Source organism: Cladosporium halotolerans (assembly GCF_011745625.1).
Source record: "Cladosporium halotolerans strain TM138-S3 chromosome Unknown Sca1, whole genome shotgun sequence".
Lineage (NCBI taxonomy): Eukaryota > Fungi > Ascomycota > Dothideomycetes > Cladosporiales > Cladosporiaceae > Cladosporium > Cladosporium halotolerans.
The window spans coordinates 263,861-282,882 of NW_027191452.1; the positions used below are offsets into that span (position 1 = coordinate 263,861).

General features: G+C 56.2%; 8 protein-coding genes across 8 annotated transcripts; 5 read left to right on the forward strand and 3 right to left on the reverse strand.

The window, feature by feature from the left end:
- Positions 1-1,938: 1,938 nt before the first annotated feature.
- WHR41_00098 (uncharacterized protein) lies at positions 1,939-4,421 on the reverse strand. Its single transcript, XM_069368704.1, has 2 exons — positions 2,218-4,421; positions 1,939-2,158 (listed from the first exon to the last, which is right to left on the reverse strand). Exons 1-2 carry the CDS (start codon positions 4,371-4,373, stop codon positions 2,071-2,073), a joined length of 2,244 nt encoding a protein of 747 aa, XP_069234079.1. The 5' UTR covers positions 4,374-4,421; the 3' UTR covers positions 1,939-2,070.
- A 462-nt stretch (positions 4,422-4,883) lies between these two features.
- WHR41_00099 (uncharacterized protein) lies at positions 4,884-6,019 on the forward strand. The gene is made up of 4 exons (XM_069368705.1): positions 4,884-4,987; positions 5,048-5,182; positions 5,236-5,339; positions 5,394-6,019. Exons 1-4 carry the CDS (start codon positions 4,967-4,969, stop codon positions 5,764-5,766), a joined length of 633 nt encoding a protein of 210 aa, XP_069234078.1. The 5' UTR covers positions 4,884-4,966; the 3' UTR covers positions 5,767-6,019.
- A 923-nt stretch (positions 6,020-6,942) lies between these two features.
- On the forward strand, positions 6,943-9,369 carry WHR41_00100 (uncharacterized protein). The gene is made up of 4 exons (XM_069368706.1): positions 6,943-7,571; positions 7,632-7,953; positions 8,016-9,013; positions 9,084-9,369. Exons 1-4 carry the CDS (start codon positions 7,134-7,136, stop codon positions 9,159-9,161), a joined length of 1,836 nt encoding a protein of 611 aa, XP_069234283.1. The 5' UTR covers positions 6,943-7,133; the 3' UTR covers positions 9,162-9,369.
- A 90-nt stretch (positions 9,370-9,459) lies between these two features.
- Positions 9,460-11,231, reverse strand: pep (Mitochondrial-processing peptidase subunit beta). The gene is made up of 2 exons (XM_069368707.1): positions 11,024-11,231; positions 9,460-10,959 (listed from the first exon to the last, which is right to left on the reverse strand). Exons 1-2 carry the CDS (start codon positions 11,183-11,185, stop codon positions 9,670-9,672), a joined length of 1,452 nt encoding a protein of 483 aa, XP_069234282.1. The 5' UTR covers positions 11,186-11,231; the 3' UTR covers positions 9,460-9,669.
- Positions 11,232-11,370: 139 nt separating this feature from the next.
- WHR41_00102 (uncharacterized protein) lies at positions 11,371-12,424 on the forward strand. Its single transcript, XM_069368708.1, has 3 exons — positions 11,371-11,734; positions 11,801-11,920; positions 11,983-12,424. Exons 1-3 carry the CDS (start codon positions 11,469-11,471, stop codon positions 12,146-12,148), a joined length of 552 nt encoding a protein of 183 aa, XP_069234281.1. The 5' UTR covers positions 11,371-11,468; the 3' UTR covers positions 12,149-12,424.
- Positions 12,425-13,597: 1,173 nt separating this feature from the next.
- Positions 13,598-14,521, forward strand: WHR41_00103 (uncharacterized protein; the record flags this gene model as incomplete). Its single annotated transcript, XM_069368709.1, has 1 exon — positions 13,598-14,521. The coding sequence occupies one exon, from the start codon at positions 13,598-13,600 to the stop codon at positions 14,519-14,521; it is 924 nt and encodes a 307-aa protein (XP_069234280.1).
- Positions 14,522-15,217: 696 nt separating this feature from the next.
- xdhA (putative D-xylulose reductase A) lies at positions 15,218-16,707 on the forward strand. The gene is made up of 2 exons (XM_069368710.1): positions 15,218-15,354; positions 15,496-16,707. The coding sequence occupies exons 1-2, from the start codon at positions 15,343-15,345 to the stop codon at positions 16,540-16,542; spliced, it is 1,059 nt and encodes a 352-aa protein (XP_069234279.1). The 5' UTR covers positions 15,218-15,342; the 3' UTR covers positions 16,543-16,707.
- WHR41_00105 (uncharacterized protein) lies at positions 16,688-18,985 on the reverse strand (the record flags this gene model as incomplete). Its single annotated transcript, XM_069368711.1, has 1 exon — positions 16,688-18,985. One exon carries the CDS (start codon positions 18,983-18,985, stop codon positions 16,688-16,690), a length of 2,298 nt encoding a protein of 765 aa, XP_069234278.1.
- Positions 18,986-19,022: the final 37 nt, after the last annotated feature.

The window sequence follows — 19,022 nt, forward strand, 5'->3', positions numbered from 1 at the left end:
GGAAACTAGTATTAGTACCAGTAGATCGACCCAATTTTGACCCAGGTAGAAGAGTCCTGACAATCGGGATATTCGGAGAACCTCCACTATTCTTCTGGCGTACGCGGGAAGCCTAGTGGCCGAAGCGGAGCGTCTCACCTCGCTTGACAATACTGTACAGGCCTACAAGGCACGACACGCGAGATGATCAGACCGCCGTCGACGGGTGATCTCAAAAGCTGCCGCCAACCTTGTCGCCCAAGGCAGAGTCGGACGCAGCGCCGTGGTTTCGCTGCCCGGATCGACGTTGCATGCCGTGGTCGTTGGGTCGACGTCGTTTGTCTATCGCGGCGTCGCTCTACAGCACCGGCACCACCCTCACTTCCAGCGCCCGCAGCCTCCCGAACCCCTCTCGCGCGCGCACACACCTCCAGCGCGGTCGCTTGGCTCCTCGCGCAGCTCGTGCCGCTCGACACACCGCGTTCAGACGTCCGGCACGACCGGCACCGCGCGTCCTAGACGTCTCGCGTAGCCGCGGAGCCGGCGCGTCGCGACGTCACCACCACCTCAGAGAACGACAGCGAGCAGCGAGCAAGATGAGATTCCCGACCCCAAGCGGCATGGGAATTGTGGTCCTGCCACCGCAATTTCGTGCCCGTCCACTTTGCCATGCTCCATCTGACTGTTGCCCCGTTCGCCGTCGCTGTCGCCGTCATCATGACTGCCACTTCTTCGCCCGCGCTCCGTGCTCGCCTTGCATGGTTGAGAGACGGTGCCCCGTCTCTCGCGCTGCGTGGATCTCGACTTTGCGATCGGCCGCGGGCATCGTCGCCGTGAATGAGCATCCGCGACGAGGGTATGGCTTGGCATCGCATCGCATGGCTTGCGGGCAGGTTGGACGGCTGGCTGGATGATCATGGATGGTTGGCTGGCGCGGCTCAGACATGCTTTGGTCCAGCGATCCTTCGGCCAGCCGGGGAACATCACACACAACGTTTGCGCATCAATATATCATCTACCGCCCAGCTGGACAGGTAAGTTGCCCTTTCCGGAAGGCATCATCGCGCGCGTGTCCAACACCCACGGGTCGTGTGATCGCGCTGGGGTTCTAGGTAAGGTAGGTCAGGTCTTACTGAGCAGCTGTGCACGCATGTGTACGATCGCGGCGCCATGGTGCTCGCGCGCGGCACATGCACAGCTATGGTGGGTTCGTAGCTTCGACGTGACATGCGTTCGACGTGGAGGCGTTCGCTTGGTTTGCGCCGTGGGATGGGCTTTATGGCGAACCTTGTTATTGCCATCACGCGCACGGGCGGTTCGTTTGGTTTCGCGATGGCTCGCTTGCGATCCCGATATAGCTGTGGTGGGAGAGGTGAGGGGAGGTCGGGTCGGCCGCCCGCCCGCCGTGCGTGTCATGGTGAAGTGATATTACTGTCAGTGTGGAAGCGGCACGGCTGAGTTCAATATCTCGCTTGACACCCTTGCTCGCGTTGCAGCGTTTACGCACGAGGAGGTCATGTTGGGCGGATGTGATGGCTGCACAGGAGCTGCACGGGATGTCCGGATGCGATAAGCACGCGGTCTGACGGTTCTGTGTTTGTTTACAGCACATGGCGACGTCAAAGTGCGATAGCTCGGGGGCGGGGTTGGATGGTCGGAGGGAGGTGCGGTCGGGGAAAGCTTGCTGGCGGCCACGGAAGAGAGTCCGTGAAGGCGCGCACGCCTTTGCGCGGCGACTGCCATTGCAGGGGTAGCTATACAGGCTTGCGGGGATCGCGGGCGCCGTGGATGCGGGAACGTGCTGTCACTTCTGGTTGAGGAGCGATGCGTCACGGTGAGATTTGTTTAGGGAATGGGTGTGGAGGCCATGCGCGCCGGCGGACATGGGGAGGGGAGGGAGGGGGAGGGTTCAGGTTCCGGTACCCGACGAGATACGTGAGGTACGTTACGTTGCGGTCATTGAGCGGGAATACCGTATTGATCGTTTCATTTCCGTGTACTCTGTTTCCAACTGGCTTCCATCGTACGTGGTCGCATTGCCGGCGAGTCACACAGAATGTCCAACAGACAATTGGAGAGCGGATCAATGACTTATCCTTCAGCGTCGATCTCGTAGCTGTTGCTCTTGTGCTTCGGCTGGAACTGGAAGTCCTTGTGCGCGGGACCGAGGAACATTTCGCTGTTGGGGTTAACGTCAGCATTGGTTTCTGCGTCCATCTGAACAATGACTGAACATACCTGATCTTGATCCAGTCCTTGTAGTTGCCGCTGCTGAGCAGCGTCTCCAGATCACTCCTGCCTCTGTACGCAGGCGGGCGGTCTCCGAACTTAGGCGGCAGGTGCTCCAAGATGCCCACTGGAATGTATCTGCAAGAGAAGCTGAGCCACTCGAGCAAGAAGCGGCGCGTGGTACCGACGCCGATCTCGTCAGAACCCCAGTACTCAAGACCGTTGCGAACGAACTGCTCGATGTAGCCGAGGCGCTCGGTGGCGGACTTATCAAGATACTGCTGGGCCTGGATTTCCTCGAAGATCCAGGGCTTGATGAGCGCGCCGCGAGCGACCATGGCGCTGTCGACGCCAGAGTGCTCCACCGCGTTGTTGTAGTCGACGTGCGAAAGAATGTCACCGTTGCCGCAGAAGTAGGGCAGGCCATTAGGCTTGGAGGAAGAGGAGAGGTCACGAGCATCCGGTTCGCGAACGGTGTCGGTGACTTCGGCGCGGGCCTTCTCGAGGTTGCTAACGAGGGTAGCGCACTCTGCGATGTACTCCCAGTCGGCGCTGCGGGTATAGCGTTGCTGTCTGCTGCGACCGTGCAGGGTGATGCAGGCAACTCCAGAAGGTCCTTCGCCGGAGTCCTGCGCTTCGTGGCCGCCCATGATGAGGCGCTGGCACAGTTTCTCGGCTGTTGGTACCTTGTCTTTGGTGCCCATGCGGATCTTCACAGTGATAGGAACCTCGTTACTGACGACGTTCATGCCACGCAGGATCTTCTCAAGCTTGGCCGGGGAATCCATGAGGGCGGAGCCAGCACCTTGACGGAAGACGAGATCAATCGGGCAGCCACAGTTGAGGTCGATAGCGCGCATTGAAGGGCAGAGGGATGTAATCGCCTCCGTGGTTTTGAGTGTGAGCCATGGCTTGTTACCAGCAATTTGTGCGCCGAACTTCAGGTCCTTGCTGTTGTCGTAGTTGTTGATAATCGACTTGGGCGTGTACTTGGGCGGCAGAGTCTCAGTCTCGTGCGCTTTCAGCAGAGCCCACTCCTGCTTCTCACCCTGAAGCAGCGGCATAGACATGGCCATTTCGGACCATGTCACCTGCGCACCGAGGCCAACACAGAGGCGACGGAATGGCAGGTTGCCCTGTGTCGTGAGAGGCGCGAGGACAGGAGTCTCTGCTCCGTAGTAAATACGGCGCTTCTCAGAGGGTCGAAGAGGCGGATCCTTGAAGCCTGCTCGCGCATCCTGCTTCTCACCATTGGCCTCTGCGTCTGCGTCCTTGAGTGGCTTGTCCGACCTCTTCCCTGACTCCACCTCGTTGAACCACTTAAGGTACTCGTCTGCCTTGGGAGTGGCGTATTTCTTCTTGCGTAGCTGGATCTTGTCCTGGTTGGATACCACATTCACAACGCCAACGCTCTGCTCTTCCTGCTCTTTGCCATCCACATTATCTGCCAGAAGAACAAGCTCTTTGCGGCCGTCCTCATGCTCGATCTCCTTGGAATGCCCGACGACGAACCTGCAGCGCCACCCCGCCGAGCACTTTCCGGTTTGCTCCCACAGAGGGCACTTACCTTCGAACGTCTGCAAGTCCTCGCGCTTGCCTTCCTTCAAGTATTTCCTAATGTCATGTTCAAACCTGCACTGCTTGCCAAACTCGCATTTGCTTTCCGCAAACTCGTTGTCGTGATCTCTGGCCTTGCACAATTGGATCGCATCGCGGGAAGAGCCATAGGTGCGTGATTTGTTCTGACCACCCTGCGTCTTCTTGCCGCCACGTCCACCAGCAGGCTGCTGCTCAGACGACTTGGCGCCCTCAGCAGCATCGTCGTCGTGGGCGGGCGCATCGGGCTGGGCAGTGCGGGAGAGGTCGACGAGGAATTCCGCCTTGATCGGCGCAACGCCCTTCCTGCGCTCGGTGGTAGGTTCGGCCGCCGTCAAGGCATTGTCGTGCTCGCGCTTCTGGCGCTTAGCCGGAGACTGCTCGAACTCACTCGCATCGTGGGCGGCGACGTTGTTCAGCGCTTTGCTGCGCTCGACTTTTTCCGCCTGAGTAGTTGCAGAGTCGCCGGGGAGGATGTCCTGCTGAGGGTTGGCGGCAGGCTTCGCTTCTGCAGGAGCCTGCTTCAATGGCTCCGAGGGCTCGACCGGGTTGCCGTTCGGAGGATCCATGGCTGATTGGGTAAGGCGTGCGCACCTCAATGGTGAGGTATCTGACTTCGACATCGGACGGGCCCTGATAGAAATTTCCCTAGCCACAGCTGCAGTGAAGCTGCGCCTCGGTTCGCGGGTGAGTGACGACGCCGCCCGCCGCGTTTTGCGGGCTTCAAGCCACACGATGACGTACCAGCTCCGCGCCCGCTGCCAGAAGTGGGCACACGCCTGACACCACCTGGCCTGGCCCTGTCTTGAAAATCGCCCAGCCTCACCTCCTGCTCCTCTCTTTGTCCATACTACCGCCCAAAGGCAGCTGCTACGTGCCAGAACAATCGCACGCCACCACCTCCACCATCACCTACAGCTTCTCCGACCTCCAGGCATCCCTAAAAACGGCCTCGCCCCGTCTCCCGCCAAAGGCAGCTACCTCATCATCAGGTCTAGCCACTGACCCAATCGGTGGATCGGCGCCAACCCAGTAGTCAAGATGACGCTCTACTACTCTCTTGTAAGTCTGGCTCCTCCTCAACACCTCTTCCTCCTTCCTTCACCCGACAACACACCTCCTTGCACCCAAAGCATCCCCAGTGAGGGTACCAGCATTCACAATGAGTTTGATCTACGCACCGGTCCGCACACAGCATGCCGTTTGAGCTTGCAAGTCACAATGCTAACATGCAATCTACTAGGTGTTCGCACTTCTCGTCTTCGAGATGCTGCTCTTCCTTTCCCTCATCGTCCCCATGCCCTTCAAGGTGAAGCGCGGTCTGTTCGAGTTCATCTCCCACAACCCTCTGGTTGCTAAGCTTCAGTATGGCATGAAGGTGTGTCCATCGAAATCATGGCGCATTTTACGAGAGATGCTAACAAAGTCTAGATCACCTTCATCTTCATTCTCATCTTGTTCGTCGACAGCGTCAACCGCGTCTACAGGGTCCAGGTCGAGCTCGCCATGGCCAAGCAGCAGGGCGGCGCAGCCAAGTAAGCTTCTACTCTCTCCCCAAAGCCTCATTACCAGCGCTAACAGCCATAAAGTGCCGTCGCTGGCAGCGAGCGCATGGAAGTCCAGGCCCGCAAGTTCTACTCGCAGCGCAACATGTACCTCTGTGGCTTCACCCTCTTCCTCTCCCTCATCCTCAACCGCACCTACACCATGATCCTCGACGTCCTGCGCCTCGAGGAGGAGAACAAGCGCCTCACTGGCGGCGACGCCAAGAGCGAGAAGGGCAAGTCCGGTCTCGGCCAGGCTGGTGAGCTCGGCGAGGTCGCCCAGCTGAAGAAAAAACTCGCCGAGCGTGAGCGTGACATCGAGACTCTCAAGAAGCAGAGCCAGGGCCTCAGCGATGAGTACAACCGCCTCGGCGACCAGGTCAGCACCAGCGACAACGTCCCGAAGAAGGACAGGTGAAGTACTCACTGGGGCTGAGGAGCTATGAGGGTTTCATGTTCTTGAGCCTCGCGGCTTTGACTCCTACAGTACAGTGAAGTAAAAAAGTGTTGATGTCGAAAGAAAGCCGGAACAAGTTACGTCGCCGGCCTAATGCAGGGAGCGTGGATTGAATGGATGGAAAACGGCATGGTCTCATGCGGCCACCGTTTGATTTGTGGAGGTGTATTACGAGATTACGACTCTAGGTCTTGAATTAATCCGTTATTACACATTTTCACGACTCGGTCGATTTTGCTTTCGGTGGTAAGCGCCATGTAGCAGCATCTTTGCGATTGCAGTAATACGCCGGTTGCCGGTTCGCACGGAAGTCAACTGCCCCATCTTCGTCCCACTTACAAGCGACTCGAATTTGTGTGTGCTTAGGGATGTTCTTGTCCTCGGTGCTATCCTGTGAATGGTGCCTCACTTCCCATCATCGGGCCCTGAATCGGTAACTATCAATCGGGGCGCACTGACATGGTGGTCATGCCTGCAGCAGCAGTGTGTTGGCTGGAAAAATGGCTTGCGGCTATCAAGCCTCAGCACGTTGATTCGGAAGGACCACGGGGCACTCGGATAATGACTCCACTGACAGTAAAGATGGAAATAACGATACAGAGGTCTTGGAGGAAACGGAGACGACGGCAGACTATTCGTAAACCACGCTGCAGGGGTGGTCTCTGTGTAAGTAGGGTTAGGGTTGGGGCTTACTGAAGCTTGCTGTGATGTCACGCCTACTCTCGCTCGACCGAACGGCTCGGAAGAGGACAGGTCCGCTCACAATAGTTTACCAAAACTTGTTCGAAGCTCAATCCTTCAAAGGATCTCAGCGGGGTACATTGATTCGTCCTACTGGACGACATCACTCTTCTGTGCCCAGCCATGCGAGACGATGTGGGGCGCCGCGCTCAGCCTCACATCGCCAACACCCTCGCTTCATAGACTAACTCCCACGACAGGGAAAGATTGTCTGGCTTAGTCGATCACATGGCAACCATTATGAGCATCTATTGTCTTAATGCGTCTTTGTCTGCCGGGAACGCCTTGGCCCTGGAATCGTACCTGGTGTGTTGAAGGACGCAATCCTGGCGCGCTGAATGCATGTAAGACAATAGTCCGAGAGTGGAGGGAGCGAAGGAGCACATTGTCGTAATTATCCCTGCTATGCTTCTGCGATATGTGGCCGGTGTTGTGCGGCAGAGTCGATGTCATGGCGAGGACATTTACGAGACGGTGTAAAAAAACGGATGGTACACCAGCATAAGTGCTTGCCTTTCTCACACACGCATACCCTCTTATTATTTCCTCGACCACTCTGGTAACGCTCTTCTTTTCTCTCATCCAACATGAGAAGCTCCAAAGTATTCCATGCCCTAGGCATGGTCTCCTTCACCATAGCCTCCTCGCCTCCAACACTAGAGAATGTCACAACCAAACAAATCGAGCACTTCCCTGGCGCATCTATCTCATACAAGGAGACCCACTTATGCGAGACGAAAGCGAAAGCGTACGCTGGATATGTCGACATGCCTGCGGAGTACATTCCGGATGTCCAAGGAGACGAACCGTTCAACATTTCGACCTTCTTCTGGTACTTCCAAGCCCGCAATGCACCAGACAAAGCCCCAACTGTCATCTATCTCGCTGGCGGACCAGGTGAGAGCTCTGTGTATGGTGCCACCAGTGAGGGTGGACCGTGCTATGTGCTTGATGACTCGAATAGTACTGAGAGCAACCCTTGGTCTTGGAACGAGAATGCCAACATGCTTTACGTCGATCAGCCGGTATATATCATCAATGTATAGTCTCCATCTAGAGTTATATGCTGAAATAATTGGACAAAGGTGACAGCAGGGTTTTCCTACGCGAAAGCAGTCAAATCGACCTTGAATCTGCTCTGGAATGGCTCTGATGGGACACAGACACCTGTCACACCTCTCCAAGCATACGATGGCTCGGAACCAGCAGAAAATGCCACTTTCCTCTACGGTACGTTCCCGGATCAGAATCCGGCATACACGGCGAATAGCTCAGTGATCGCTGCTCGAGCTCTCTGGCATTTCGCTCAGCTCTGGTTCACGGAGTTCCCGGAACATCATACCTATGACAATCGCCTGAGCCTTGCAGGTAACTCTTACGGCGGCTTTTGGGTCTCGACGTCCATGGGTAAGTCAAGAAGTGTGGCTTCTTCGATTACCGAGCTAAGACATTGCCTCTGGCTTGTCCAGCGTACTTTCAGCGTCAAAACGAAAAGATCGAATGTGGGTCACTTGAAGGCACCCGCTTACATCTGGACACTGCCGTCATCACAAATGGTCAAATTGACTCACTCTACCAAGTAGAGTGGTACCCGAAGATGGCATTCAACAATACGTACGAGTTGGAAACCATCTCAAAAGACGTGTACGAGGAGGCTCTCAACAACTACACCAAACCTTCTGGCTGCCGCGATCTGATTTCACAATGTCGTGCATTAGGCGAGCTAGAAGACCCAGAGGAGGTCAGCTTGAACGAGGATGTGAACGAACTCTGCACCACAGCCACAGCCTACTGCTACCAATACGTGCTAGGAGCCTACACAGCCAGCGGCCGCAGCGCCTTCGACATGGCCAACATGGACCCCAATCCCTACCCACCAGTCTACACGACCGGCTGGGCGAACCGAGCCTGGGTCCAGCAAGCCCTCGGCGCCCGCATCAACTTCACCGCGAACTCCTACGTCTCGCAATCCGTTTTAGAGGGTGACATCTCCCGCCGCGCCGGCCTCAAAGACATCGAATATCTACTCTCGCGCGGCATCAAAGTCGCGCTGATCTACGGCGACCGCGACTACCGCTGCCCCTGGATCAGCGCCGAACAGCTATCCCTCGCAGCGAATTGGTCTGGCGCTCCCGCCTATCGGAACGCCGGCTACGAAGAAATCCGGGTCAACAGCAGCTACGTCGGCGGCGTGGCGAAGCAGCATGATTTGCTATCTTTCTCGCGCGTCTTCCAAGCCGGCCACGCCGTATCGTGGTACCAGCCCGAGACGTCCTTCCAGATATTCAACCGCGCCATCTTTGGTCGTGATATTCCGACCGGTAGGCAGAATCTCTGCCGCAGGCATGGCACTAAGTACAGTACGAAAGGGCCGTTAGATTCGTACGTCTGGAAGGACGATTTGCCTGCGTCGCCGGAGCCAGTGTGTTACATGTATGATATCTCGTCCAGATGTGCAGCGAACCAGGTGAGTGCATTGACTTGAATTGATATCGAGTGAACGGACGCAATTGGTCAAGCTGACTGACACTCAATAGATTACTGCTATCGAGGACGGGTCGGCGGAGGTTGAGAACTTCATCGTCGTCAAGCCCAAGGCCAGTTTGGAAAGGTGATCGCACTCTTGTTCAGATGCTCTTCATTCTGGAGCGCTTGATCTTGATGCTGGGGAACGGCGAGAGGAAATTGTATTACTGATATATCGCTGTTTGTGCGTATATAGTCGACTTCCGAGGGAGACATAACGGGTGTCGGATATACCTCTAATCTCGCCAGGCTGCCCAGGTTGCTGAAATATATCGAATCCAACAATTTTCGAAACCATCTCTCTTCGCATAGCATGAATCGCTACTCTGCATGCAGGCATTGACGCCTGAGCATTCATTCCAAACAGAAATTGAAACGCACGCGAAGTTGTCATGACCACAAAGAAGATTTGGGAGGCTAAATGTACATACATCTACCCACGCCTAGCTAAAGCGCAGACAGAACCTTTTCAGAGCGGAAAGGGTTGCTCTGCTCCTCTATGACAAATTACACAGGAAACCTCTACCCTCTCCCTCTTCTTTCGCGTGATATCAACAACTCCTCTCTCAAACCGCTTTCTACGTCTCTACAACTCCTCTACGACAGCATCCTGGTCATGTCGCCGCGGATTCTGCTGTAGTCGAGCAGACCCTCGATCTGGCCAACGGCGGAGATGGCGATGTCGCGGTCCCACAGCTTGCGCTTGGCGAAGTCCATAACGTCGTTGGCCGAGATCTGGCCGACAACGCGCTCGACCTCTTCGGGGGTCATGCGGCGGCCGGTGGTGATGATCTGGCGGCCAATGTCCTCAGCAACGGCGGTGGTGCCGTCGAGGGAAAGAAGGATGGAGGCCTTGAGCTGGGCCTTGGCGCGCTCGACCTCGGCCTGGCTGACGTTGAAGCTAAGACGCGACCACTCACGGAGGGTGAAGTGGACAAGGTCATCCAGACGGGTGACGGCGTCGGAAACCAGGTAGATACCCCAGAGACCAGTGTCGGAGTAGGAAGTGCTGAAGCTCATGAAAGAGTTGGCGAGCTTGTTCTCGTGGATGAAAGTGCTCAGCTTGCTGCCGAGGTAGGGGGAGTTGCCCATGGCACGGTCCCAGTTGCCGACGATGGCCTGGGTGACGAGGGCAGTGAAGTAGTCGTCGTCCTTCCAGGAAACACCCTCAACAGCGATGGCGATGTTGGCGGTGGGCATGGTGTCGTCACGGATCCTGACCTCAGAGCCAACAAAGTCGGGCTTGCTCTCAAGACCGCGAGCGGCGGCGTTGGCCTGGCTGTTGGCGCTGGCGTGAGGGAGCTGAGCGAAGTGCTTCTCGGCCAGGTCAACGAGCTGCTCGTGGGGGACGCCACCAGCACCAACGAGGACCATGCGGTCAGCGGTGTAGTTGGTCTTGATGTAGTTCTCGAGGTCGTTGCGCTGGATGCTGCGGATGTTCTCCTGGGGACCGAGGATGGTGCGGCCCAGAGGCTGGCCCTGGTAAGCGGTAGCGTGCAGGTGGTCGAAGACGACCTCCTCCAGCTGCTTGTCAACCTCCTCTTGCTCGCGAAGGATCACATCGCGCTCGCGCTCAATTGCTGAGGGCTCGAGCTTGCTGTTCTGGAGGATGTCGGAAAGGATGTCGACAGTGGCGGGCACGTCGGAGTTGAAGGCCTTGGCGTAGTAGACGGTGTTCTCGCGGCTGGTGTAGGCGTTGAGGTGGCCACCCATGTTCTCGATCTCCAGCTCAAGCTGGGACTGGCTGCGCTTCTGGGTGCCCTTGAAGGCAAGGTGCTCCAGGAAGTGCGCAGTGCCGTTGGTCTTGTCGGTCTCGGCGCGCGAGCCGGCGTCGATCCAGACACCCACGGTGCTCGTCTGGGCGTAGGGGGAGTGCTCGGTCGCGATCTGTTATGTCTGCAGTCAGCACGCCATCCGGATTCAAGAGCGGCGGGGCCCAATGGCTACATACCGTGAAGCCGTTGCTGAGGGTGGTGCTCTGGGTGGTAGTGCTGTGGACAGGAGTCGCCAGGCTGCGGGTCAGGCCCATCTTGGGCTTGACGGAGCGGATGGCCTTCTGGGCGCGAAGGCCCTGGTTAAGGCTCATCGCGAGCCTGCGAGATGCCATGGCCATGATGTGCGAGAGAAAGGGCGGGATGGGTCGGATGGGAGGTGTATCTGGCGGTGCTGCTCATCCAACGTGAAATCGAGCAACTCCAGCTTCGTCGTATGGAGCGGGCCGGAGCGAGCGATGACTTTGCGCCAGCCAATCACGCGCGATGCTTATTCGACGTTGCTCAGCCGAGGGCGAAACTCCGCATATCCCCGGGCCCGGCGAGAGACACAGCGACAGCGACAGAGCGCATTCATACACCCACGACTCTCCCCTCTCCACCCATAACACGCACATTCCCACAATGGCTGCCTCCCTCCGCCCGACCCTGATGCGCCAGGCGCTGGCCGCACCCGCGCAGCGCACCCTCACTTCCGCCGTCCTGCCTGCCTTCCGTGTGCAGAGGAGCCAACCCATCCTCAAGGCTATCCCGAGAGCGACCTTCCAGACCAGCGCCGCGCGCCAGATTCTCCCGCCTCTTCCTCAGGTTATCAAGGGCGGTGTCAATGACCCCGTGCCGACCCCTGCGCCCCACCCCGCCCACGGCAGCTACCACTGGAGCTTCGAAAGGTGCGACAGCGAAACAGTCAAGAGGAGGACCCGATGATGAGGATAGTGTTGGCTAACTCTGTGCAGGGCCGTTTCTATTGCGCTTGTGCCTCTGACTGCTATTCCTTTCGCTGCTGGTGCTGCCGTCCCTATGGTCGACGCTGGCTTGATCTCCCTGCTTGTCCTGCACTCCTACATGGGTTTCCAGTAAGCTAACCGATCAATATCACTGCTTGCGGAGTGAAGCCTGAAGCTGACAGCATTCTCAGGTCATGCATTACTGATTACTTCCCCACATGGCGCGTATCTGTTGTCCGCAAGGTTGCCGACTGGCTCAACTTCCTTGCCATCTTCGTCGTTGGGTGGGGTTGGTACGAGTTTGAGACGAACGACGTCGGCCTGACCGAGGCTATCAAGAGGGTGTGGAAGGCATAGAAAACATGTATTGGGATAAGAACTGTACAAATTTCATTGGGTTCAGGGTTGTTTGTTTCATACGGAGGGAGACTGGCGAAGAGGAACAGGAACTTCTTCCATGCTTGTGCTGCGAGGTGGTTCAATGAGCGAGCAACAACGAGTGGGCATATATGAGATGCGGGAGCAATTCGCACAACATTTCCAAGCAACATCCTTATGTTTCCGCGATGAACCGCACGTGAACAGGTACATTGACATGCCCTATACGCGCACACAGGAAGGCTTCGCATCCCTAGGTGCAAACCATTTTTCAGCCTACACTGTGGAGCATTTACATGATTCTGCAGCTCTCAATGCCTACTTTTACGTCCCAATTGACCCATGCTGACAGTGCCACCATTAGGCATGGGTGGTGGCGCAGCTGAAACGCACGGTACTGCAATCCTTCAAGCAGACTCCAGGCATCCGCATTCTATATTACAAAAGGTTGTATTTGTATGACGGCCCATCATCGCATTGCTATTTTGCTACCTTTGAAGCAACACCAGCAGTGGTTATTTCTCCCCACGATCCAAATACAACGGCCTGTGATCGACCGTTGCTGGTGATAATGTCCGGTCAACTGCTGAAAGAGCCCATCAATAATGGGGTCAGCGGTCTAATAACTACGTCAGCCACTCCGAAACGCGTCAGGCGTGTCAAGACGGGATGTATAACGTGCAGGTAGGCTTTCCATCTGGTATCAACATTCTGGCCGAACTTTCTGAAATCCTTTGCAGAATTAGGCGAGTCAAATGCGACGAGAATAGGCCGGAATGTTCTCGTTGTACCTCTACAGGACGTACATGCGACGGCTACAGTAGCCTCCCATTCTCGCGGAGAGAGTTGCACGCAGCGAGCACGGCGTCGAGTAACTCCTTGTACGAAGATTCATCCTCGTTGGCGGTGACGGCCCCACTCGCGCGCATTGTGAACGACCCATCATTCAGCAATGTCGTCGAAAAGCGCTATTTCCAATATTTCCGGCGGAAAACAGTGGCAAGCACCAATAGCCTGATGGACAGTCGGTTCTGGGACCGAATAGTCTTGCAAATCTGCCATGTCGAGCCCGCAGTCAAGCATGCCGTTCTGGCATTGAGCTCATTACACCAAATATCGGAAGCTAGGAACGACAAAGATCTAGCGTTGAGACATCAACGTTACGCGGATCATCAATACCAACGAGCCTTGAGCGCGGCACAAGGCCTCCTGTCCTCGTCCTCCGCCGCTGATATAGACCGAGTGCTCATAGCTTGTCTGGTTTTCACTTGCTATGACAACGTCAGAGGGAATTACCTGTCGAGCCAGATGCATACGGGCAGCGGGAGGGCCATTCTTGCTGAGCATCGCGACCGCCTCAGCCGACTGTCCCGAAGAAACGATCTTAACGAAATCCAAGCACTCTTCGCTCGATTAGACATCGCTGCCATGGCATTCTCGGTCTCCAATGCCAGGTACCCGTACGACTTAGAGAGCTTCTACGCCACGAACCCCAATCTCATACCTGACGCATTTGACTCCGTCGAAGGAGCGCGAGCACCTCTGATGGATCATGTTCGCTGGTTCTGGGTCCATGAACAGGGAGTCTTCGAAGCAGCGTTTCGAACTGGTTTTCCCTACGGATCTCTAGAGACAGAACGCCAAAGGGTTTGCGACCACCTCCTCCGCTGGGCCACTCGGTTCGAAAAGGTGGTGGAAAAAGACGCAAATGCATCCCCGATCCTGATCCGCACCCTAAGGGTCTGGCATCAAATCGTTTCCATCCAAGGCGCAGCTCACTGGTACGGCCCTGAAACACGGTTCGACGTTTTCATACCCGAGTACGAGCGTATCGTGACATGGTCCGAAGAGATCATCGAAATGCTTTCACAAACACAGGATCGAGGGAACTTTAGCTTCGATCTTGGAACAACCATATGCTTGTTTGAGGCCGTTCAGCGCTGCCGTGACCCCCACATACGCCGACGAGCGTTGGAGGCTCTAAGAAGGGGCCCGCAACAGGAAGGCACCTGGGGATGTCTGGGTGCTGCGGCCACTGCGGAGCAATGGATGCTCTACGAGGAGGCTGGCCTTGGGACTGTAGAGAAAGCCTCGGACGTGCCAGACTGGCGGCGTATAGTTAACTTGGATGCTTCCGTCAATGCAGAGCTTGGGATGGCCGAAGTGCTCTTCCATGTGACGCCTAGTCAAGGGCATGAAGATGAGCTGACAATGGGTTTCCTCGGCGCGACTACTCTTGAAGGCGAGGAGGCATCAATGGATGCTGCCATCAAACCTTTCTCGATGGGGATTGGACACACCATAAGCTTTAGGGCGAGCTTTGACGACCGACTTGGCAGTACATTCGTGTAACGCATCCTGCTTGGAGCGACTAAGGACGTTATGACAAAGCGTTCCTTTGTACTTACTCACATCGCCTCATTTTGCTGGTTCAGAAGGGGGTAGATCACCTTGCGTAAATTGACTTGATCAAATCCCGGGCTGTAAAAAGTAAAGCGATATCATCGAAACAGTCCGTGCCGTTCATGGCACGTACAGTGGAAAAAGAATCAAGATGCTTAAGCTGTCACAAAGATAGCAGCCTGGAGATGTAGTCGCACCTCGTCTATTACAAACAGCCATTCTGAAGCTTACAAGCCGTCAAGAAGCAAGGCTGCGACAAGTTGTTTCCGCTGCTTGCAAGAACAACCCGATGAGTAATGATGTTCATTGGGAGAGGCATCTTTCTTCGGCATCTGGTGAATCAACATAGTACAGTAGGAGCCGGAAGTCTAGTGCCGAAAGCGTGATATGCCTCGAAGCCCGTTGTATGACCCGAGCAATCGACATGGCGGTGAAAAGCCGACTGGAGATAAGTGAAGTCTAGACCAGAGCTGAACCACGTCCCGGCCACGAGCAACGCGATGTGGTCCACGAGAAGACGAAACGGCTGCCAAGGCGGATAAATTGAAGGGTCCACTGCTGTAGGGCAGCGTCACCGTGGAGCCGACCGCGGCTTTTGCTCTGCGCGTCTCCAGAAATGTTGCTTCCTAGCCTGAACACGTTTAGGCGGATCACACCGAAGTCATCGTAGAGGAGTTGTAAGTCTCACAAATTTGTTACATCTCTCTTCCGTCGTCCCATACACCTCCCCACCACCCTTAATCCCTCACAACGATCACATCATTGCCACAATGGGCGCCGAAGTAAGTATTCTACGTGCCCCGCCAAACCCCGCCATGCTTCAATGCGCCTGGCATAACAATGCAGACCTGCTCTCACCACCAGAGTCGTTGGCCCTTTCAACATAGCATGAGAGCAATCGCTAACAGCTGCACTTCCTTCAGAACCTTTCTTTCGTGCTCGAGAAGCCTTACGCCGTCAAGTTCGAAGACCGTCCCGTCCCTAACGTCACCGAACCTCACGATGTCATCGTCAACGTCAAATACACCGGCATCTGCGGCAGCGATGTCCACTACTGGACACACGGTGCGATTGGCAGCTTCATCGTCAAGGACCCCATGGTGCTGGGCCACGAGTCCGCCGGCGTCGTGAGCAAGGTCGGCGATGCCGTGACAACACTGAAGGTCGGCGACCGCGTCGCCATGGAGCCCGGTATCCCCTGCCGCCGCTGCGTGCGCTGCAAGGAGGGCAACTACAACTTGTGCGTCGACATGCGCTTTGCTGCGACGCCGCCCTATGACGGCACCCTGGCCAAGTACTACAAGCTCCCGGAGGACTTCTGCTTCAAGCTGCCCGAGTCCGTCTCGCTGGAGGAGGGCGCGCTCGTCGAGCCGCTGGCCGTCGGCGTCCACATTACCCGCCAGGGCGACGTGAAGCCCGGCAACAGCGTGGTCGTCTTCGGCGCGGGCCCGGTCGGCCTGCTCTGCATGGCGGTCGCGAAGGCCTACGGCGCGAGCAAGATCGTCGCTGTTGACATCAACGAGGATCGTCTGCAGTTCGCTCGCAAGTACGCCGCGACCCACGAGTTCCGCTCCGCGCGCGTGTCTGCCGAGGAGAACGCTGCGAACCTGATCAAGGAGTGCGACCTCGGTGTCGGCGCAGACGTGATCATCGACGCTTCTGGTGCCGAGCCTTGCATCCAGACTGCCATCCACGCGCTGCGCGTCGGCGGCACCTACGTGCAGGGCGGCATGGGCAAGAATGAGATCACCTGGCCGATTGCGGCTATGTGCTCGAAGGAGTTGACAGTCAAGGGCAGCTTCAGATACTCACAGGGCGACTACGAGCTGGCGGTCAAGTTCCTCGAGACTGGCCAGGTCAAGGTCAAGGAGCTGATCACTGGCACTGTCAAGTTCGAGGAGGCCGAGAAGGCATTTGAGGGCGTGAAGAACGCCCAGGGTATCAAGACTCTTATCCAGGGCCCCGAGTAAACGAGGCTCGAACGCGGATGCATAATGATTTTCATGAGCGGGAGATGAATGACGGTGTATTTAAGCAGCGGGTTGTTGTAGAAATGTCGCGTTGAGCGAAAATGGAATGATGCATATTACATAGTCCTGGTATAAGGGTACAGTCTTACTCGCTGTCGTCCTCAATCTCACCATCCACCATCTCCTCGTCTTCATCGTCATCTTCGTCTTCAACCTCGTCTTCTTCTTCGTCCTCGCTCGCGCTCTCATCGTCGCCATTCGTCATAGACTGGACCTTGTCTTTCTTGTCCTTCTCCTTCCTCGCCTCTTCGTCTTTGCGAGACTCCTCAAGCATCTTGGCCTTCTCCTCCCTCACCTTCCTCTGTCCGACGAGGAAGGCTCCCAGCGGCGTCTTCTCCCATTCTAGGTCATCCAAAAAGCTCGCCACACCCTTACGGTTATTGGGCGCGAACTCAACCTTCGACCGTCGCTCCTCGATGAACTTAACGTTCGCGTCGATCTTCTGCACGAGGAGAGAGATCAAGCCGTTGACCTTCTGGTTCTTGTTACCAGCGCCAGGCGTGCGGTTGTTGACGTCCTTCAACCACCGCTTGAGCATAACAACGACGGGAAGAGCGAGCTCAGGGAAAGCGATGTTCTTCGACCACAGGCCGAAGAACTCGCTGAGGAGTTCCTGCACTTGTTCGCCAACGCCATCCTGGTATGTACGGGTCTTCAGATAGCTCTTTGGAACACGGATGATGGTCTCGAAATCCAAGGGCTTGAGTGTGCTGGACTTGGGCGCTTTACGCATCTCGGCGGAATTGAGCACTTCGTATAAAGGCGCGGCAAGGGGGATATATGTGCTGGTGGCCATGCTGAGGCGGAGGAGGGAGCGGGTGAGCTGGAAGCGGAGGGGAAAGTAGGTTGCGGTCGGGATCAGACGAAGCGCTCCCATAGTGACCTGGACTAGAGGATAGATCAAAGGTCTAAGCGGCGAGTCTGATTCCTTACAGTGGGCGGAGAGCACGCGGGTCCAGAAGTCCAGGCTGTGCACGTACTGCCAGTTGTAGACAGTCTTGTAACTCTCGTTGCTGTTGTTGGTAATACTGGTGCGAAGGTGGATCGCCAATTGACGGATGAAAGTGAAGGCGGTCGTGTAGCCTACAGAGGTATCGATACCCCAGAGTTCGGCGCCAGAATTCTTCATCAGGTTCACACCGGCAATCGAGTGGACAGTGGTGTTGCGGCTGCCCTTAACAAGACCCTGGTAAGCGGCCTTGAGTGCATTCTCGCGAATACCGGCATCGCCAATTACGGTCAGACGGCGCAGGACAAGGAACGCAGCAATCCTTGTGGCTTCGGTGGTCGCGGTTGTTGACCAAACGGCAGTGACCGCGCGGCAGATGTCGCGAATCAACTTTTTGAACGAAAGGAGATACGGCAGTAAGGGAATAGTTGATGTGAGGGTAAGTCGAAGAGTTACAGGGTCCGAGAGGTTGTCCAAAAGGTGGATGATGCTGGAGACTTGCGACCTAAGTAGAGGCGCAAGTGTCTTGAACTTTTTGCCATCGGTAGCGACGTGAACCTTGCCAGCCTTGTTCTCTTGGACAGGCAGGTGGTGCTGCAACACTTCCGGAACCACCTTAAGCGCAGTCGTAAGGAGCTGGTGGTAGACTTCAGGGCTCGAGATTGAATACTTGAAGTCCTTGTCCTCGATATCGGAAGCATGAGCCGCAGATCGGAACGCCAACACGGTCTCTTTGGCTGCGCGAAGAGAATGCTGCTCCTGCATCGCGTTTGTCCATTTCTGTACTGTTGCCAGTTGAAGCTCGTTCTTTGCTCCACCCGTCTCGTCGTCTGAGTCGTCTGCCTCCGCGCCTTTCCTCTGCTTCTTGCGCTTCGGCGCGTCCTCGTCATCTTCCTCGTCACTGCTCAAAGTGCCCATATTCTCAAGGTCCGCATCCAGCAGCTCCGGCTCGTTTTCCTGCAGATACTTGTGAAACTCCGGGTCGTTCTTCGCAAGGGCCTCAAGCTGCTTCTTGTGTGCCTCGGGGTCATCCTCTTCGCTGTCTGATGCAGAGCCGTCGTCGTCCACCTGGACGGGTTCGTGTCCAATAGAGTCGTCCGACGAATATTCGCTGTCGTCCTCCGCTTTCTCAGGCTGCTGCCTCTTGCGCTTCTTGTCACCCTTCTTTTTAAGCTGCTCTGGGATTTCGAAGCCGCCCTGGAAGAACTCGTCGACGCTCATGTTCTGGAATGCATTTGCATCATGTTTGGGTGCTGTCTTCGCATCCTGCTCTGGCTTTTCGCCGGGCTCTCTGCCCTGCTCCTCTGCGCGTCGGGCCTTCTTTCTCTCCTTCAGCTGCTGCTTCTGCTTGGTCTTCTTGAGGTTGTTACGGCGCTCAAGGGTGTCCTTGAGATGCCGCTGCTCAAACTTCTTGGTCGCCTTTCCTTTGGGCATTTTGAAGTCGACTCGCAAATATTTGGCGAATGCAGGA

Excerpts from the sequence above, each read along its gene's own strand:
- WHR41_00098 (XM_069368704.1), bottom strand. The coding sequence starts at position 4,373 with ATGGATCCTCCGAACGGCAACCCGGTCGAGCCCTCGGAGCCATTGAAG. Across the intron at positions 2,159-2,217 it reads AAGGACTGGATCAAGATCAG|CGAAATGTTCCTCGGTCCCG; the intron begins GTATGTTCAGTC and ends TAACCCCAACAG.
- WHR41_00099 (XM_069368705.1), top strand. The coding sequence starts at position 4,967 with ATGAGTTTGATCTACGCACCG. Across the intron at positions 5,183-5,235 it reads AGCTTCAGTATGGCATGAAG|ATCACCTTCATCTTCATTCT; the intron begins GTGTGTCCATCG and ends AACAAAGTCTAG. Across the intron at positions 5,340-5,393 it reads CAGCAGGGCGGCGCAGCCAA|TGCCGTCGCTGGCAGCGAGC; the intron begins GTAAGCTTCTAC and ends ACAGCCATAAAG.
- WHR41_00100 (XM_069368706.1), top strand. The coding sequence starts at position 7,134 with ATGAGAAGCTCCAAAGTATTCCATGCCCTAGGCATGGTCTCCTTCACC. Across the intron at positions 7,572-7,631 it reads TGCTTTACGTCGATCAGCCG|GTGACAGCAGGGTTTTCCTA; the intron begins GTATATATCATC and ends AATTGGACAAAG. Across the intron at positions 9,014-9,083 it reads CCAGATGTGCAGCGAACCAG|ATTACTGCTATCGAGGACGG; the intron begins GTGAGTGCATTG and ends GACACTCAATAG.
- pep (XM_069368707.1), bottom strand. The coding sequence starts at position 11,185 with ATGGCCATGGCATCTCGCAGGCTCGCGATGAGCCTTAACCAGGGCCTT. Across the intron at positions 10,960-11,023 it reads CCCTCAGCAACGGCTTCACG|ATCGCGACCGAGCACTCCCC; the intron begins GTATGTAGCCAT and ends CAGACATAACAG.
- WHR41_00102 (XM_069368708.1), top strand. The coding sequence starts at position 11,469 with ATGGCTGCCTCCCTCCGCCCGACCCTGATGCGCCAGGCGCTGGCCGCA. Across the intron at positions 11,735-11,800 it reads TACCACTGGAGCTTCGAAAG|GGCCGTTTCTATTGCGCTTG; the intron begins GTGCGACAGCGA and ends AACTCTGTGCAG. Across the intron at positions 11,921-11,982 it reads CACTCCTACATGGGTTTCCA|GTCATGCATTACTGATTACT; the intron begins GTAAGCTAACCG and ends CAGCATTCTCAG.